We start from the raw sequence: 18,000 nt of genomic DNA, 5'->3' as shown, positions 1-18,000 counted from the left end.
CACCGATGTAACTAGACAAACTTTGCCTATTGTAGTTGCCTTCAGGTCCAGATTTGGTAAAAAAAAAAATTAAAAAAAAAAGGCTGGTCTTTGCACCCCTTTTAAGAGAGGGAATAATCTATTACCGTCGCAAACTCCTTTGGACTAACAGGTAGGTTGAATTTGATTAAAAATAAAACTATACTGTTTGAATCTAATAAAGGACATGCCATTGTGCATATTGTAAAAAATGAAACAAAATTAACAATAGAAATGAGACATTTTATTGAATTTTAACATTAATTTATTCCATACTGTGTAAGTAAAATCAAGTACCATAATGAGAATTAATATAAAGAGTACTTGCAAAAAAATGTAAAGATATATACTGTATACATAATTTAAAAAAGAGAAGAACAAGGCCAGCCAAACATTTTTGCACATTTTAAAAATATTTTTTTTCTGAATTTTCAAAATCTGGTACGCAGACTCTCTCTGTGGTACATGAAAGAATCACAAGCCAGGTACAGTTCGGTTGTATTTAACTGTTAAGTTCATTACATCCAGATCCATTTTCTGCGACATCTATCCTCATGAGGGTCCCGGTGTGCTGGAGCCTATCCCAGCTGAGTTTGGACAAGAGGCAGGGCACACCCTGGACCATGGGTGTTTCAAGCCCATTTTGGTGGGTGCTGAAGCACTCCGAAAATGAATCCCACCGCTCTTAAAATTTGAGAGCTTATCTAAAAAACAAAAACAAAAAAACTGCATGTCGATTTAAAACAACCGTGGAAAAACCACAGTACTTAGTGTGTAGTTTTTTTCCCCACCCCAAAATACTGTTATTCCATTATTTTGAGAAAAATGACTCAAATGATTTACTAATGCCTGCAAATTTTACAAACATTAATTGTATGCTTGCAAACCATATTTTGGTCCAGTCTGAACATTTTAATCAAAGTTAATAGTCAGTACACATGACATCATGTGGCATCATTTGTAAATGTGGCTTTTGTCTTGTTCAGGAAAAGAGCTCTTCAAAAATATTCTTATAGGATTAAGTACCTGAAATGTTAGAGGAGATGCTTATACAGTATTCTATTATATTCATGTGAAGATATTCAGTATTTGAATCCATAAGAAGGGTACACAATTCAAAGAGACAAAACTTAAATTAAGGCAAGGTAGAATAACTGAAGATGAATGACAAAAAAAACCAAGTAGACACAAAACACTAACAATAAATAAAGGCTTGTTGATCCTGACAATTATGAAGCAAAAAAAAATAGCAGTCCAAATTTGAAAAATGACACAGATGTTTGCTGATTGTATCCAAATATGACAATAATACTGCAAAGAGATTGTTTATACATCACATATGGAGTTAATGGAACGAACATGATTTTTACATAAAAGACAAACGCTGACACTAATAGTCACATTTTATTGCACAGATAAAAAAAATCCTCGTCACGAACAAGTTTGTCTGAAGGGAAAAAAAGATTTCGCCACACCAGGGGCCTGACTTACTAAGATCCCAGAAAAGCGGAGGCTAAATTCACTAGATTTACTAGATTTAAATTCAATAGATTTACACCACAGGTATAAAAGAAGACCGCCCTATTTAAAGGAGCGTTTTGCACTTTAGGTAGCTCTGATGATTTTCACCATGGAACCTTTTCTATAGCACCGCAAATGCAAAATGATGTTTGAAGTGATAGTGATCTGTTAGCATGCACAATCAAGTTTTTGCCTATTTGTACAGGCACAAACCTTTAGGCCTGCCACACAGAGCGACACGACCGAACGTGACTGACTGTCATGCGGTGTGCAGGGTTCTGGAACAACTTTCATGAATGGCTGACCATCGGCCACTAGGTTTCGTGCGATTCGAAATTGGAATTGCAGGTGAATGGTGCAATGTCGTTTAAAAATGTGATGTTGTAACACGTGTGATTTCACAACAAAATGACATTTCTAATTTCATATGAACTCGTGGTTAAAAGCGAAGGGTGGAGAGTCTGTCGATGAATTGCTCAAGTGCAATCAATAAATGGGGCAATGCCAACAGCCTCTTAAATATCCACACCCTCTCCTTTATTTCTCACCCATTTCCACTCTTTGTATTATCATGATATAGCGACAGAAGCCAGGGCAATCCGCCTCTTCCTTGACAATCACGCCATGTTGTTTGTAGTTCAATTAAAAAAAAAAAAACGTTCAGTTTTTAAACGGCTCTTTAAATAAAGTTGAGTTGAGTATACAGTAGGCCACCGCATAGTCGCATATATATATATATATATATATATATATATACATACACTGAACAAAAATATAAACGCAACACTTGTTTTTGCTCCCATTTTTCGTGAGCTGAAATTCAAAATCTTAAACCTTTTCTACATACACAAAAGGCCATTTCCCTCAAATATTGTTCACAATTTTTTTTAAATCTGTGTTAGTGAGCATTTCTCCTTTGTCGAAATAATCCATCCCACCTCACAGGTGTGGCATATCTAGATGCTGATTAGACAGCATGATTATTGCACAGCTGTGCCATAGGCTGGCCACAATAAAAGGCCACTCTGAAATGTGCAGTTTTATCACACAGCACAATGCCAAAGTTGTGAGGGAGCCTGCAATTGGCATGCTGACTGCAGGAATGTCCACCAGAGCTGTTGCTTGTGAATTGAATATTCATTTCTCTACCATAAGCCGTCTCCAAAGGCGTTTCAGACAATTGGGCAGTACATCCAACCGGCCTCACAACTGCAGATCACGTGTAAACACACCAGCCCAGGACCTCCACATCGAGCATCTTCACCTCCAACATCGTCTGTGACCAGCCATCCGGACAGCTGCTGCAACAATCGGTTTGCATAACCAAAGAATTTCTACACAAACTGTCAGGAACTGTCTCAGAGAAGCTCATCTGCATGCTTGTCGTCCTTATCGGGGTCTCGACCTGACTGCAGTTCGTCGTCGTAACCGACTTGCGTTCCTGCCAATATCCAGCAACTTCGCACAGCCATTGAAGAGGAGTGGACCAACATTCCGTAGGTCAAACACAACAACCTGATCAACTTTATGCGAAGATGTGTTGCACTGCGTGAGGCAAAGGGTGATCACACCAGATGCTGACTGGTTTTCTGATCCCCCAGACCTCCACAATAAAGTAAAAGTGAAAGTGAAATGTGCAGACATTTCAGAGTGGCCTTCTATTGTGGATAGCCTAAGGCACACATGTGCAAAAAAATCATGCTGTCCGATCAGCATCTTGCTATGGCACAACTGTGAGATGGGATGGATTATCTCGACAAAGGAGAAATGCTCACTAACACAGATTTGTGAACAATATTTGAGGGAAATGTCCTTTTGTGTATGTAGAAAAAGTTTTAGATCTTTGAGTCCAGCTCAAGAAAAATGGGAGCAAAAACAAACGTGTTGCGTTTATATTTTTGTTCAGTGTATACATAGATTGTATATAAGTGTACAGGTGTGAGTCGCGATTGTCCAGTCAGTTGTGTTCCACCAAGCCGCTTGGTGTGGAGGGGTTTAGTCAATCAGGCCTAAGAGAACAAAATCCTGCTCAACGGCTATGGACTTCCTTCCATCTACTCCACTTGTCATTGACATGGTTTTTGTGTCAGTGTCTGAACCTGTAGGCAATGGGCAGGAGCAGGTTGTTCTTCTTCAGGGCTTGTACCCTACTCAGCGTCTCGTCATCCAGCGCCGTGTAGCAGCGGCGAGCGTAGTCCAGAAGCTTTTCTTTGGACGGGTCAAACTCTCCCACCACCGCTATCTTCTCAGGAGCAACCAGGAGGAGCTCGGCGATGGGCGTGGTGGAAGCCACCGTGTTGCGGTCCACACCGTGGATTTGAAATGCCTTGGACATGTTTTTCAGACGTTGGTATGTGATGAGGATCTTTTTGTAGCGGAAAAGCACTCCGGCAGCGTCTTTTACTGAAGCATGGAACATAAAAAGAGAATTAGTTATAGCAGTCAAATTGGAGTTTACAGTATTTAGACAATGAGAGGGTTGCCGTTATACTCCATCACCATGGATTTAAAATACTACAACCAAGACACTGTTGAATTGTAAACTTTAAGCATGTTGCTGTGAAGAGAGAATAAATAACATTAGGCTTGTTAATGCATATTGATGCTACAAGATGGCGGAAAAGCACTTCAACGGCCCATATTTTAAAAGCCATACCAACTTTTTCTGGTATTTTGGATGCAATAGCCTCTGTCGTGTCTCAGTAAATATGTGAAATATGAATTAAAATCGTCCACGCATTCTTCAAGTTTTTTTGCCAAGAGGCCTTAAATCAGGTAATTCGAATTCCCCAAGTTTATCTATGTCACTAGCGAAGATCTCCACCTTCCCTTTCCGCTCCCAAGCCAGCGCTGTCAATATAAGAAACACGAGTGCTCTCACAAGTGGTTCTTCTACACCGAGGCAACCAATCAGAGGAAAGGGGGCGTTCTTAGCTAAATATGGACAAAGCGAATACAAAACTGGGTCAAACAGGATTCGCTGTCAGAGGGGCATTTTCTGGACACTCGTATGACACAACCAATGTGTTTTTTTTTTAATGAAATTGACCTTTTACACTAAGTCAATGTTCAAAAGTCACTCTATGGAGGTCTTAATAGCCTAAATATGGGACCTTTAAAACAGAGAGGATCATAAAGCACCAACATCAAGCATCTAGCATGTACACAATCATATGAACACATTACATAAATGACTGTATTCTGTAGTTAAATTATTTAACATAAACAAACCACCTTTAAATGATGCTCATCAATAATATAAGTGTACTATCCTAAAAACACACTAGCACAAACTGATGTGACATCAAACATGGGCAAATAAATATGCACAGTACCACTTAACACAAACGGTATTAATTCATTAAACTTTTGGCATTTACACATTAATAAATGCGAGGGAGTACTGGCAAATTATAACAGGGAAAGTAGACTACACGCTACTCTAATGCATTAGTAGCTGCATCAGTAGAGAAACAGAAACATACTTGCAGTTTCTCATTGGCGGTGCATGAAGAACATTCAAGGACTGCCAACAAAACATGACATCTCTAACGGAGATTAAAAAACTATAAATTATCAACCTACCAAAAACACCAAGAATCCACCAGGTGACGCCAAAGTAAAATTTTATTGCTTTGGCCTGAGCACAAAAACAGCAAATAAATGACATTTTCAGAAAAAAAACAGAGAAAAGGTTCCCCATAAAATTGCCAAATATGCAAATGCAAAAATGCAAATATAAGGGGGTTAAGTGTAAACTCCCATGTTGCGCAGAAAAACTATTCCGACATAAAAAAGGCATACAAACCCATTATTCTTCATGACCAAGCAGCTGAAAAGGACAGGTTAAAAAAATTGTTTTTACAAAAATAAGGCATTTACCATTCCAGAATTTTAGGTGATTTATGCAAAGTACCTCAATTTTCAGGAGGTAAAAAGTATTTGGACCAAGTTACATATGCAGGTGCATCTCAATAAATAAGGATGGTGTAGAAAAGTTATTTTCGTTCAGTAATGCAATTAAAAAGTGAAACTTTGTATAGTATAGATAGAAAACACATTTCAGAGGGCCAATTCCTACACAATTTCTAACTCAAAACTAATTTAGTTTATTATGTAGTATTAAATTTTTTTGAGATGGGGAATTTTGTTTCGTTTTTTTAGCGGCAAACTGAATTATAGCTTCATAATTATGTGTGTAGTAAATCTATATCGTATTTGAGTTTTACTATTTGGATTCAACTACTTACATAAGTTAAGTTTTCCATATTGTAATGGTAACAGTTGAATACTGCTTGTCGTGAAGCAACCATACCAGGCCAATTAATCTTTTGTGAGCAAATTGTCCATCTACTTTTGAGCCCCTGAAAATGGAGAAACTCCACATTACAAATGGCTGTAATTTCTAAATGGTAAATCCCATATTTTCGTGAAACCTTTCCAATTAAAGATTCAAATCAATGTGGTGTATTATACAAAACACAATTAACCTAGCTACATGAAGACATGCTGATTATGTAGTAAGCGCTCTCATTTCTTACCTCTCTGCCTCTCTCGAAGGCCTCGGATCCGCCTTCTCTTGACTTGTTGTTTGTTGCTGTTAATGGGATCTTGCATGGCACCCTCCGCTGATATCATTTCCTCCTCTTCTAGGTAGCCATCATGCTCCAAGTACTCATCTGACTCTCCCAAGAGTGGAAGCGAATCTGATGAAAAAAGAAAAAGAAAATTAAGCTTGTGTTCCCTTGCTATACTATAAAAAACGCAATATACTCCAATATTGCGTTTTTTTTGGAAGCGATCGTTTGTTTTATAGGTTATTGCACTGTACCAACTTACTGTAATGCCCTCACACATGGGAAAGTAGAGCAACAGTGGCCGATGCACTTTTCAACCATTTATTGAACAATGGGAAAAACGCAATTAACACATTGAGCACATGCACGCAGAAGCTGCTTTCTACCACAGCGCTCACCCGGACACTCACACGCAGAAACACAGACCTCACACGCCACCCTCTTAAAGGCACATGCATGGACATGGACAATACAATATGTACAGTGTTAGTGACTGTGCCCTGCCACAAGTAGCAAATCTGCAATCTGTAACTGACAACCTGATGACTGAAAATATGCTTATGCCACAAGATGGCACTTTTTTTCTGTTAGACAAGGCTGGCCAAACTAAATGAATCTTTTCCCCTCACGTCAACATAGTAACTTGGCGCTATTATTAGTTTTTAAAAATCTGAAAATTCCCGAATATGGATTGGAACACTGCACTGGGGTGCCTAGATACATTTATTCATTCATTTTCCATAACTCTTATCCTCACTAGGGGTCGCAGGCGTGCTGGAGCCTATCCCAGCTATCTTTGGGAAAGAGGCGGGGTACAAACTAACAAAAACTAAACAAAACAATCAGAATTACATGTTGTGTACTTGAAACAACCAAATAACATAATGGGAAACTCCAAACACGGGCTAACGAATAGCATCAGTATCACTGTGTTATAAAACTTTAAGCAATGCAAATTTGCAACACCTGTAGACAGGTACTGTAACATAGCAATACTCACAGGCATTGTTAGGGAGATTATTTTGGAAAGTAGAATGTAGTTGGTTATAATTATATGTTACTCTGTTAAAAAAGTATTTCAATTACTTTCTCAAAGTAATATAACAAATTACATCTGTTTTAATTTTGATTACTTTTGTTAATTTTGAAAGAATGCATCAACAGGACTCCTGGATGGTTCCTCGAACAAGTTGATTAAAACCATGGACCATTATTTTGGAATTAACCACATATTTGTTCTTTACACAAATAATAGACTGATAACAAAACATGATGAAATGTAAATAATAATAATGTATGTTAATGTAATGTAAACAGAATACATACAGTATGTGGAAAACGTGATATCATGTTGACCTAATGATAAATGTACAAAATTTTGAAAATATCACTTCATGACAACCCAGGTAAGTGAATGCTCCATTTAAAAATGTGTTCAAATGTCAATGTTCTTTTTTGTGTTCAAAAGTGTAACTGAATCTAATATTTTCAAAATCGCAGACAAACTAATAGATTGCACCACAAGGTGGCATTTCGAGGTCATAGTTGTAAAAATGTCTCATGTTTGAGACTACAGCTGTGTCCACTACTCTGATGTTTAAAATGCAGTGGAAAGAGTTTGTGTGCATGCGTTCATGACAAATAAAGACTCATCTTCTTCTTCAGTATATCCCTATTCCTGTATTATAATGGAACTAGGTGGACAAGCAGTGCACACCAGAAGGAGCAGTAACAATATCCATAGGCTTGAGGCAAAAAATGTGGCGAAAACTATTTACTTTTTTAAAGTTCTATTTAATCACTCTATGCCATTACTGTATGATTTTTATAAAGTACAATAAATAGAGAGTGCCATTTTTCACATTAAAAATAATATATTATTTGTATTATTTTTTTTGGGGGGGGCTGAAACAGATTAATGGCATTTAAATTCATTTCAATTGGGAACGATGATTTGAGATACGATTTTTTTGAGTTACGAGCGTGGTCACGGAATTAATTAAACTGGTATCTCAGGGCACTGCTGTATTGTTATTTCGATGATGATTTACCCTGTTAGATTTGTACTACCTGGAGTTAAATTTCGATTGCCATTCAAGTCGTTCATCAGTGGTCTTGGAGCACTGTTGGCGCCGCTGCCACCGGCTGAATTCCCAGCAGAAGTGAGACCTTGCAGGAGGGCCACGGATTGTGCCGAGGTGAGCAGTGCATTCATGGAGGCCATCTGATTGCTGATTGGATTGGAAATGTGGTTTTTGGAGGGAGCCGCAGATGGAGCAGCAGGCCTTCGTTGGAGAAACTGGCGAGAGGGTAAGTGGGCTGCGTCCGTCCTCTGTTGCTCTATGGTAACAAGACGGCAATGAATAAGGGAAGATTGCACCAGTAAATTGCAAATTGTATGGAAAGCTGTTTGACCATTCATTCAATATCTTTGATATCCAGTTTGAGGTCAACGTACTACTGCACTCTGTGTTTAATGAATCTATATAAATGAATGAGTACTGAAACTTTTTTTTTTTTTTTTCTGTATTTTAATTTATTGAGATGTACACTACCTGCAATAATTATAGCACACAGTTGTCAACCAGTGCACAATTCCGCCTCACTAGTAACCTGTAGTTGTTCTACTAGTATGCCAAAGTGAGCATTTATTCACAATATTTGATAGTGAGGTTAGAGTACATTGACTAGTACGAGCATTCTTCCATACTAGTAGGACAACTACAGGATAATAGTGAGGCAAAAATGCATTTTTTTATTTTTTTTTACACCTGTGTCCTAGTAGTACTACTTCTGCCATTATAAAATTGTAATACTTAACATCTACTGCTTCACTAGAAGTAGTAGTCCTTCTACTAGTATGCCAAAGTAGTCCTACTAGTGAGGATAGAGAGCATACTAGTGCATAAGCTGGATATCAAGTATCCTCCATGTATTAGTTGTCTTTGTCCTCACTATTAAGACAATGCAGCGCACAAGTATAATGACTAGGGCACACTCGTAGAATAATTGTCTGACGAGTCATGTTTTAATAACTACACAACACACAACTATGTTATGAGTGAGGCAAAACTACTAGTGGGTATTTTGGTGCTACTAGTAGTGTCCAGAAGGCTACTAGTGTCTTACATGCCTACTAGTTGTGCCTAGTAGTGTTACTAGTGCAGCACAGTAGTTTACAAACCATGTTTAATTGCATACTAGTAGGCCAAAAGTGGCACTATTAATGGAAAAACATTCCTTGTAAGTAAGACACAGTCATTTTACTAGTGCGCTGAATTGTCTTACTAGTGAGGACAAAGAGCATACTAGTAAATTGACCTTTTCTCAAAGATGTCGAATAAATGTTCAAATGGCTTTCCATAGAAATTTTCTCACACTAACCAGCAGGACGCTCATCCTCTCTTCTTCCCCTCCAAGAGAATCGTCTTGACTCGTAACCTGCAAATGCCAAATTGTTACAATCTCGGTGGCTATATGGTAGGGCTGGTTTGATTACGTTTATCAAGATTATTTTTATTTGTTTGGGGTGTGTGGCTACTGTAGCACGTGAAGTAAAGCAATTCCCGGCTGACGTACACTGCCAATGTTTGCAAAGGCTGCAACTAATGATTATTTTAATAATCGCTTACTCTGTCGACTTTTTGTTTGATTAATTGATGAATTGGATTAAAAAATAAAATTGCCATCCCTTTCTTCAATACATACACAAAAGAGCACATTATTTCAAATTGACAGTGCAGAAAATGCAAAAACAGAAATTGGTCGCTATGACAGCAAATCTAAAAAGGAAAAAAAAAGACCTATACTTTTATACTAAGTGAAGTACAAAAAAAACTATTATAAAATGAGAAATCGTATGTTTGTAAATAAAAATACAAATATATATATTTTTTTAATTACAATTTTTTTATTATTTTACTTTAAGGCCATATTGTCCAGCTCTGCTATATGGTATTCTGTCATCTGATTGCTCTTCTTACCGTTACTGTACTGGCCCTGATCTTGTCGCTGGCTCTTTGTGGACGAGATGAAGCAGTCAAGCTGGCACCGCAGGAAATCCCGCTCCTCTTCCAGATCTTCAATTCTTTTCTGAAGCCAGGAGTTTTTCTCCAGAGAAATCTGCAGCTGTGTCCGCAGGTTGGTGATCACCATGTAGGAGCTGTTGACGTGAGAAGGGCCAGCAGATGGCGGCGACTCTACAAAGGAGTGAACATTGGTTAACCAAGTTGAAAATAGTTGACATCGAGGACTAACTACAGTGGTACTTTGCCTTAAGCGTTTTTCAAGATACTAGCTGTCGCTTGGATGATTTATTTATTTTTTTGTCTTGACTTGCGAACAAAGATTGGAGATACGAACGCAAGATGGTGGCAGCAAACTCAACTCATTTCACAACAAGCAGCACTTTGGCAGAAAGTGAACAATTCTTAAAAACCAATGGCTTCAAGCTGTTTATTTCCACTCCCAGTTGAACTTTACCATCAAACTAAAGATTTTTTTTAAATTACATGCTGAGTATTTAAAACAACCACATAACTTTGCCTTAGGTAAGTTAGCTATCTTAATGCTAACACACAAAGCAAAAACGCCATACATGGGCTAACGAATAGCATTGATACGAAAACCCTTTAAGCGACAGATGTTTGAACACAAACGGTGGAGCAACGCAGACAGACAATATAACAATATTCACCGGGATACATTTTCTTATCCTCCGCAAAAATCGACTAATATTACTGCAGCTTACTGAGTAACTTAGTTGTGAAACTCTTCTCCGTGTTTGTTTGTATGTCTGTATTATACCGCCCTCTGACAACTAAGGCGCACACACCAGAATGAACACAATGTGGGCTGGAACGGATTATAAGCATTTCCATTAATTTCATTGGGGAAAGATGATTGGCGATGCGAGTGATTTGGGTTTCAAGCGTAATCATAGAACCGATTAAACTAGTAAGTCAAGGCACCACTGTCCACATCCAAATTTTAAATGGGCTTTCACCTTCAAAATTTTGGTCACTTTGGTTGAAAAATCCTTGCTGTTCAAAGTTGTTTTCCTCCAGCGGCATGGCTATTTCATAATTGTCTTCATTTTTTGGAACTAAACAAGGGGGAAAGAACTGCAATTAGTTATAATATTATTTCAAAGGGAACACGTACAAGATTCAGAACATTATTAATATACTCTGTAGGTGTAGAGTGCCTGTGTGGTTCTTGGATGTGGATGCAGCATCAGACCTGTTTCCGTTCTCCATCGCCAAAATCTGGAAAAATAGTATTTGATTAGACGATTATTGTTTTTCTTTTGTATTTATTTCCAGTGACACAGATTTTACATGACACTATCATACTGAACACATGCGTAATGCGATCCAATACAAGAGCTGTATTAAAAATGGAAAGATAATAACTCTGAAGTTTGATTGAAACTATCAGAATTGCTATTACTGTATTATAAAATCTGTATAAACTGTAAATTATATCTTGTTGTGTTGTATAGTCGCAGTACATCATATGAGGATCTGTTTCATTTTAAAATGTATTTTATTTATCCACATGAAAGGGGCAAAAAATAGAAAACCATTTAAATAGTGAGGTTTTAGACTACTGCAAACAACAAACGCATTAATAAACATATATATGCTATATAAATACTGTATACAAAAACGGATGTTATTATTTTTAGATGCTTTGTATTGGCTGCCATTGGAAACGTGTGCCTAATGAAGTGTCCGATGACTGTAGGCTTTCATAGCTGATATTTGTCCATGTAAACTGATATTTCTATCATTCTAGGTTTGCTCTCACATTAAACAGACATTTAAGTATAATTATGGGATTATTATTTTTTCATCACAGTACTGAGGCAATATGCTCACGAGCTAATCAAAACTAGCTTGTCTTAAAGGCTAGCGACGAGGTAGCTGTAAAAAAAAATAAATAATAATAATAATAATAATATCACAAAGCATCCTTTTCTCTTCATTTCAGTGTTTCATTCTGTCTCTCGAACAATACATCTCAGCATTTGGGTTGCAAAAGTGCCGAAGTGGGTACGGTACGTACCAGATGAACGCTGGTAATAACCTTAGGATAGACGTGTAATAAGACGTCGTTATTACGCTGTCATGTCGCCATCTCGCGAGCTAGCAAGCTAACAATAACAATATTATTATCGCATGATGTGTGACGTCATTTCCGGCTATGATGGAGTCGATAGGGGAAAGCGGCGTGTTGCCAGTGAGTCAAAGCAGAGGGCAGGTGGCGTATGGAAAGCCGTTTGAACCTTTAGTCCATATCCTTGTTATCCAGCTTCTGGTCTATGTAGTAGTACACTCTTTGTCCTCACTAATAAGACAATTCAGCACACTAGTAAAACGACTATGCACTATAGTAGAACAGCTGTGTGGTAGGCTACTAGTAAACGTTTTTCCAATACTATGAGGACAAGAGCAGATTGTCCGGGTTCTATGCCAAAGTTGTCACCTACTAGTGTACAGAAATGATCTTATTTTATTACTATTTATTTATTCTCAATTGACTGCCGGCGCCTGTGAGTCACAGAAAACCACAGGACAGGTAGAGCAGGCGACGATCGGGTGTCAGGTTTCACTGTTTACTGGGACTCGGGAGTCATTCGTGCTGGGGAGTATCAGAGACTATTTGTGACTACGTTCAGTTACCGAAGTTAGAAAATCTGGCCACCATCAAGGTAAGATTTAGATGATAATTAAGTTTGTTTTGACGTTAGTAAGTGTTTATTGGATACTTAGGAGCTGTGCTTGTGATCTGGAAGTTATTGTCACCCGAAGCTCGCATGACAGGTGTGGCACGTTTGACACAAAGCCAATGTTTGCACATATTATTCAGCCTGCTATTCAATTCAGTTCAGTTTTTAAAGTTTTATTTGGTTGTACTACATAGTTTGTAAAATGTGCTTGTGTCCCCTCTATTTTATGGGGTGGGATTTGTCTCAAATTTACACAAACATATACACATTCTTCAGATTCACAAATTTAATCAGGATTTATCATTTGGAAATATTTAATCCTGCTTGTGAATTGTTGAAGGTGCATTTGTGGATCAGCGGGCATGCGTATTTATTTTTGAGACAAACATAACGCAGTTTTCAAGATATTCACACACGCAAGTTGAGAATATTCACAGGTGTGGGAAGGCCTGTTCCTCCATCCGATAGGCAGCAGTCTTGGGGTGGGGGGCTAACCCACCCAAAACGTCAAAACTAGCGATGCCACTGCAACACCTTAATCTTGTAGTTTTTGTTTGTTTCCCATAATCCCAGATTAATGCTGCTATTTTGTTTCTATCTATCTACATGTGTGCAGCAATGGCCCCGAAGTACAACGGTCTGTCCCACTGCAAGCTGGCCCTGGTGTTTGCTGTGGTGATGGACCTGCTGGGCGTGACATCCCTATTGCTGGGTGTCTTCGCGCCACTGGAGATCCGAGGAAGAGACTTTGGGGATTTTCTGGTGTACTCGGGAGCTCTGCTGGTGCTCCTGTCCTTGGCGGGCTGGGTCTTGTGGTACAGCGGCAATATTGAGGGCCTGACCTCCAGGAAGGAGCTGGGGGACGCTATGGGCGGCGCTGTAGACCGCCTGGCCCGATCCCTGAGCAGGAGGATACGGCTCCCCAGGACTCGCAGCAGTCCGACATAGACACTGGAGCACGCACAAACACCCTGCCTGAGGCAAAGGAGTGCCATTATGTACAAGGACAAAGTACAGTGATTGTAACGCAATACATTGCAGTGTTTCAACACATAGGGATACGTAAGGTACACGTTCTATTGTATAATATCTGGTGTTGTCATCACAGTAAAACAAGCCAGAAACGAAGCTATGAAATAAATCACTATTTTTATGTACAAGATAAATTTTATATTCTCCATGGTTCCTGCATGTTGTAATCATGTGCATAATTGCACTTACATATTGCATATGATGCATGGAATAATTATGAACCCCTAGTTTTTTAGAGGTGATATTAAAACATTAAAACAAAGCTCCAAAGAACATGATCATAGAAATAAATATGTACTTACATACCATATTGGCACACTTTTAAAATGTGGAGTACTGTGCACTTCATTCACAATGTACTTTAAGCACAAAGGTGAAAGAAATCCGAATATTGAGTGATGCCCTGCTTCCAGTTTACAAGAAAATAGATACACAGAAGATGCTTTTGCATTCACGAGTCAAAAATTGGGGACAGATAACGACCATGAAATTACACATGGATGCAACGATCTGGCAGATGTGTGCATTAAAGTGTATCTCAGTTAAACTCAAAACATTACTAATGCTATCAAGTATCAGGCATAAAGACAAGGAACAGAATTGGGACATATTTGCATAAAGCTGGCTGCGGCAAAGGCACACAAGGCTACTTTTTGGATGAATGTAGTCAAAGGATTTGACAGTCTGTGGTATCCAGGACATGTCAGAGGGCAGAGCTGGGCACGGGCATGGTGGAATTCTGCCAAATGATCATGTGACTGCGTTCGAAACGCTGCGGCGTCGCTTGGGACAACTCGACTGACACGTCGCTCTCGTCGTCTCCTGGAAGGTGTGTGTAAAAACGGTCACCCAAAAAAAATACAAATAAATTCATTTTTAAAAGAATCTGAAAAACAAGTGATCTTTTTAGTCATTCAACTCACCAATGCGGAAGTTGATGTAGCCCTCCCCCCCGCTGAGGATAAGATGAGAGCTTGTCACGTTACTGCCGGTGGTCGTCATCAAGCAACCTGAGACAAGACAAAAATGTCACTGAAAACTGGGCGGTGTCTGGGCTTTTGGTGTGGACCTGACTTAATCCACCTCTTACTAACACCACAATCACGTCGCAATTAGAGAAAGAAGAAAAATGCAATACAGCAGCACGCAAGTGTGCCATGTACATCACCCAACGCAGTTCTAAGTCAATATTTACTATTTTAGCTTGACAAAAACATTTTTAAATTATGTATATCACACTCACCAGAGACCATTATTAAATGTATTCATGTGTGCGGATCGCTACAGATGTGTTTTGCTAGTTTAAGTTGGCTGTAACAAGTTTTGCTCTGATCAACCAATCAAGAGGAAAGAACCATGAATATGAAATCTGATTACTCAAAATAAATAAATAAAAGAAATCGCTAATATAGTTTAGGTTACATCAGCCAGCACTGCTGATTCTTAAAAAAATAATAATACATACATACTGGAGGCAATACAGCCAAGAGAAATGCTAAGAAAGAAAAGAAATTTTGAATAAATTAATACAATTGCATGCACCAAATACAGCGGTGCCTTGAGATACGAGTTTAATTCATTCCGTCACCACGCTTGTATTAAAAAAACAAACAAACTTGCATCTCAAATCTCCCATTGCAATGAACGGAAATGCAATAAATCCATTCCAGTCCCCCCCAAGGAATACTGCAAAATTGCACTCAACAATATTGTACTGAAGGAAAACACACACACATAACCTGCAAACAGAAAATGCAAGCACAACAGACGACTGTACCTAATGTATTGTCTGTGGGGTCTATTGGTGGTTGGCAAAGCATCTTAATAGTGCATTACCGCCCCTAGCTGATATTACCTTTGTGCTGCAAGAAAACCAATGTGAGTTGATAATTGCCGTAAGACAAGGCACTCTTATCTCAAGGCACCACTATATTCAAATTTAGGTTGTAAGTGTAGGCCAGTGCTTCTGGGATGTGGGAGGAAACCAGAGCATTTAGTGTTTCGGCCAGCAGAGAAGGCTATGCTGGCCCTGGAGCCCCACCACTGTTGAAAAAAGGCAAAAACTGCAACAACACTGCACAACACCTCTCTGGCATTAATAAGCTCATTACCTGGTGCAGCAATGATGAAACGGACAGCTTGTCGGTGTCCATGGTAACACAGTTGGGCGGCCGCAACGGAGCAATACGGGATGGAAACCGCTTCAGACGCTGTGAATAATAAACTTCACACTAAACTGGTGTCTTCCAGGGTAAATTAAACCAACTCTTACATAAGACACTTACTTATCGACAAGGGGATGGAGACAATTGCCCCGCCCGCCGTGCCAACCCACAGGCGGCCAGAGATGACAGCCAGAGAGGAGATCTGAAGAGGCGAGAGTGTCAGGAAAACGTGGCCTGCGAAGACAGAGGGAGAGGCCTTAGCTGCAGTGGTAGGACATAACGAAGTACAAGTACTTCACTACTGAAGGCTACGTAAGCAGATTTTTCAGGTATCTCTACTTTACTTCCGTACAATGGTGCCTTGAGATACAAGTTTAATTTGTCTGATTTGCGGTCACTCAAATCATCTTTCCCCCCTGAAATGGATAGAAAAGCTATTAATCCATTCCAGCCACCCCCCCCCACCCCCAAAAATGAACAAAAATGTTTGTATTGTTTTTCAATAAGAAAAATAGCACTATAATATTGTACTTCATAAAAACTTACAGTAATGACAAACAATGTAAAGAAAAACAGTTTTTGCCACATTTTTTTCCCATCAATTCAATGGACATTGTGCTGCTCCTTCTGATGTGTACGGCTTGGGTACCGTGGGGCAGTATACTACAGGCATACGGCTATACTGCATATGAAGACTGTCTCCAGCTCCTCTGTAAGCCATAGTAATATTAGTTTTTCTTTACAGAGCATAAATAATATGCTTGTATTGTTATATTGTCCGTCTATATATGCTGCTCCACCGTTTTTGTTCAAAAGCCCATTCATTAAAGGCTTATAACACCACGACAGACACCAAGGCTACATGATGACACGCACACCTAATGATTTGGTAACCAAGGCAGCAAAATCCACTTCCTGTAGCGGCCTTCCAGTGGACCAGTCAAACAGTCTGAGGACGGAGTCGAGTCTGCAGGATGTCCAAACGCCACTTCCCCCAGCACAAAGGAAACGAACCTGCTGTTCACTACGCTCAGAGACTGGAAAAACGTGCTGCAAAGACAAAGAGCACAGACTGTGGATTCAAAATCACCACAACATGAAAGAGACTCTGTCTCTCTCTGTTGTATTACCTCCACCTTCCTCCTGTTTATATCAACCACATGGACTCTGTTCCAATATCCAACCCACAAGCGTCCTCCTTTAGCAAGGCTGCAGCGAATAGGCTGCACGGGGTTTGAGCCCAGTGGCATCAATGAATGTGACAGCAGGTTCCAGCCACCTGCAAATCCCAGAATATCAATCAAATATGTAAAATATGGCAAAAAAAACAACATAACATAAAGCTGGTACCTGAACTACTTGAGAAGAAAGCCAAAGTCCCATCACCTAAGCCAGCTATAACTTGACCCTGGGAGTACCTACCAAAGCAAAGTGCAACATGTTGGGAGTAATAAATTAAGGTCTCAAATGTGATTAATTTAGATGCTAATGAGTCCATAGTTAAGACTTTCACTGACTTGAGTGAGTGAACGCTTTCAGAGAGGGAAACTGAGTGGAGACAGCGCCCCCTGCCTGCAGAGGCCGAATGTATCACTATACTGGATGACAACATAATCATGTTATTTGATGTCTGCATGTACACAGGTATTTCCATTTATCCATTTCCAATACAGCTTGTCCTCATTAGGGTCATGGATGAGCTGCAGCACAGAACACATTCTTGACCAGTCGCCAGAAAATTGCAGTAAATTACAATTAGATAAAATAAAACCATACAATAAAATAGCATGAAATTGGTTGTGATATCATACAAAAAGTGGATGTGGACATGGCCACAGTAGGTGAAAGTGTGAACAGAGCTGCTTGTATTAGCATACATTTACCTTCCTTCCTGAGTTCCAATCCACACAGTTCCTGGAGAGTCCCCTGACATAACAAGAACAGGAACGTGTGA

At 39.2% G+C, this 18,000-nt stretch overlaps 3 protein-coding genes across 5 annotated transcripts in view; 1 reads left to right on the top strand and 2 right to left on the bottom strand.

The window, feature by feature from the left end:
* Positions 1–296: 296 nt before the first annotated feature.
* On the bottom strand, positions 297–12,805 carry ccdc106a (coiled-coil domain containing 106a). The gene is made up of 8 exons (XM_061674483.1): positions 12,186–12,805; positions 11,305–11,383; positions 11,122–11,220; positions 10,100–10,315; positions 9,501–9,557; positions 8,187–8,456; positions 6,081–6,245; positions 297–3,942 (listed from the first exon to the last, which is right to left on the bottom strand). The coding sequence occupies exons 2-8, from the start codon at positions 11,372–11,374 to the stop codon at positions 3,626–3,628; spliced, it is 1,194 nt and encodes a 397-aa protein (XP_061530467.1). The 5' UTR covers positions 11,375–11,383; positions 12,186–12,805; the 3' UTR covers positions 297–3,625.
* Positions 12,335–14,331, top strand: LOC133401467 (transmembrane protein 238-like). The gene is made up of 2 exons (XM_061674491.1): positions 12,335–12,831; positions 13,466–14,331. The coding sequence occupies exon 2, from the start codon at positions 13,468–13,470 to the stop codon at positions 13,795–13,797; it is 330 nt and encodes a 109-aa protein (XP_061530475.1). The 5' UTR covers positions 12,335–12,831; positions 13,466–13,467; the 3' UTR covers positions 13,798–14,331.
* si:dkey-17m8.1 (C-Jun-amino-terminal kinase-interacting protein 4) overlaps positions 13,980–18,000 on the bottom strand; it is an 18,122-nt gene continuing 14,101 nt past the window's right edge. For all 3 annotated transcript variants that reach the window (XM_061674480.1, XM_061674479.1, XM_061674481.1), the window contains 9 exons: positions 17,930–17,972; positions 17,564–17,644; positions 17,397–17,464; positions 17,177–17,325; positions 16,925–17,096; positions 16,167–16,280; positions 15,993–16,091; positions 14,805–14,891; positions 13,980–14,703 (listed from right to left, as the gene is read on the bottom strand). In XM_061674480.1, the coding sequence (XP_061530464.1) occupies positions 14,585–14,703; positions 14,805–14,891; positions 15,993–16,091; positions 16,167–16,280; positions 16,925–17,096; positions 17,177–17,325; positions 17,397–17,464; positions 17,564–17,644; positions 17,930–17,972 (932 nt within the window). In that variant the 3' untranslated portion in view covers positions 13,980–14,584. The remainder of the gene's footprint in view (positions 14,704–14,804; positions 14,892–15,992; positions 16,092–16,166; positions 16,281–16,924; positions 17,097–17,176; positions 17,326–17,396; positions 17,465–17,563; positions 17,645–17,929; positions 17,973–18,000) is intronic.

This window comes from Phycodurus eques, chromosome 4 (assembly GCF_024500275.1).
Source record: "Phycodurus eques isolate BA_2022a chromosome 4, UOR_Pequ_1.1, whole genome shotgun sequence".
NCBI lineage: Eukaryota > Metazoa > Chordata > Actinopteri > Syngnathiformes > Syngnathidae > Phycodurus > Phycodurus eques.
Note: the sequence above shows the minus strand (reverse complement) of the source record. Positions and strands in the feature narration are given on the sequence as shown.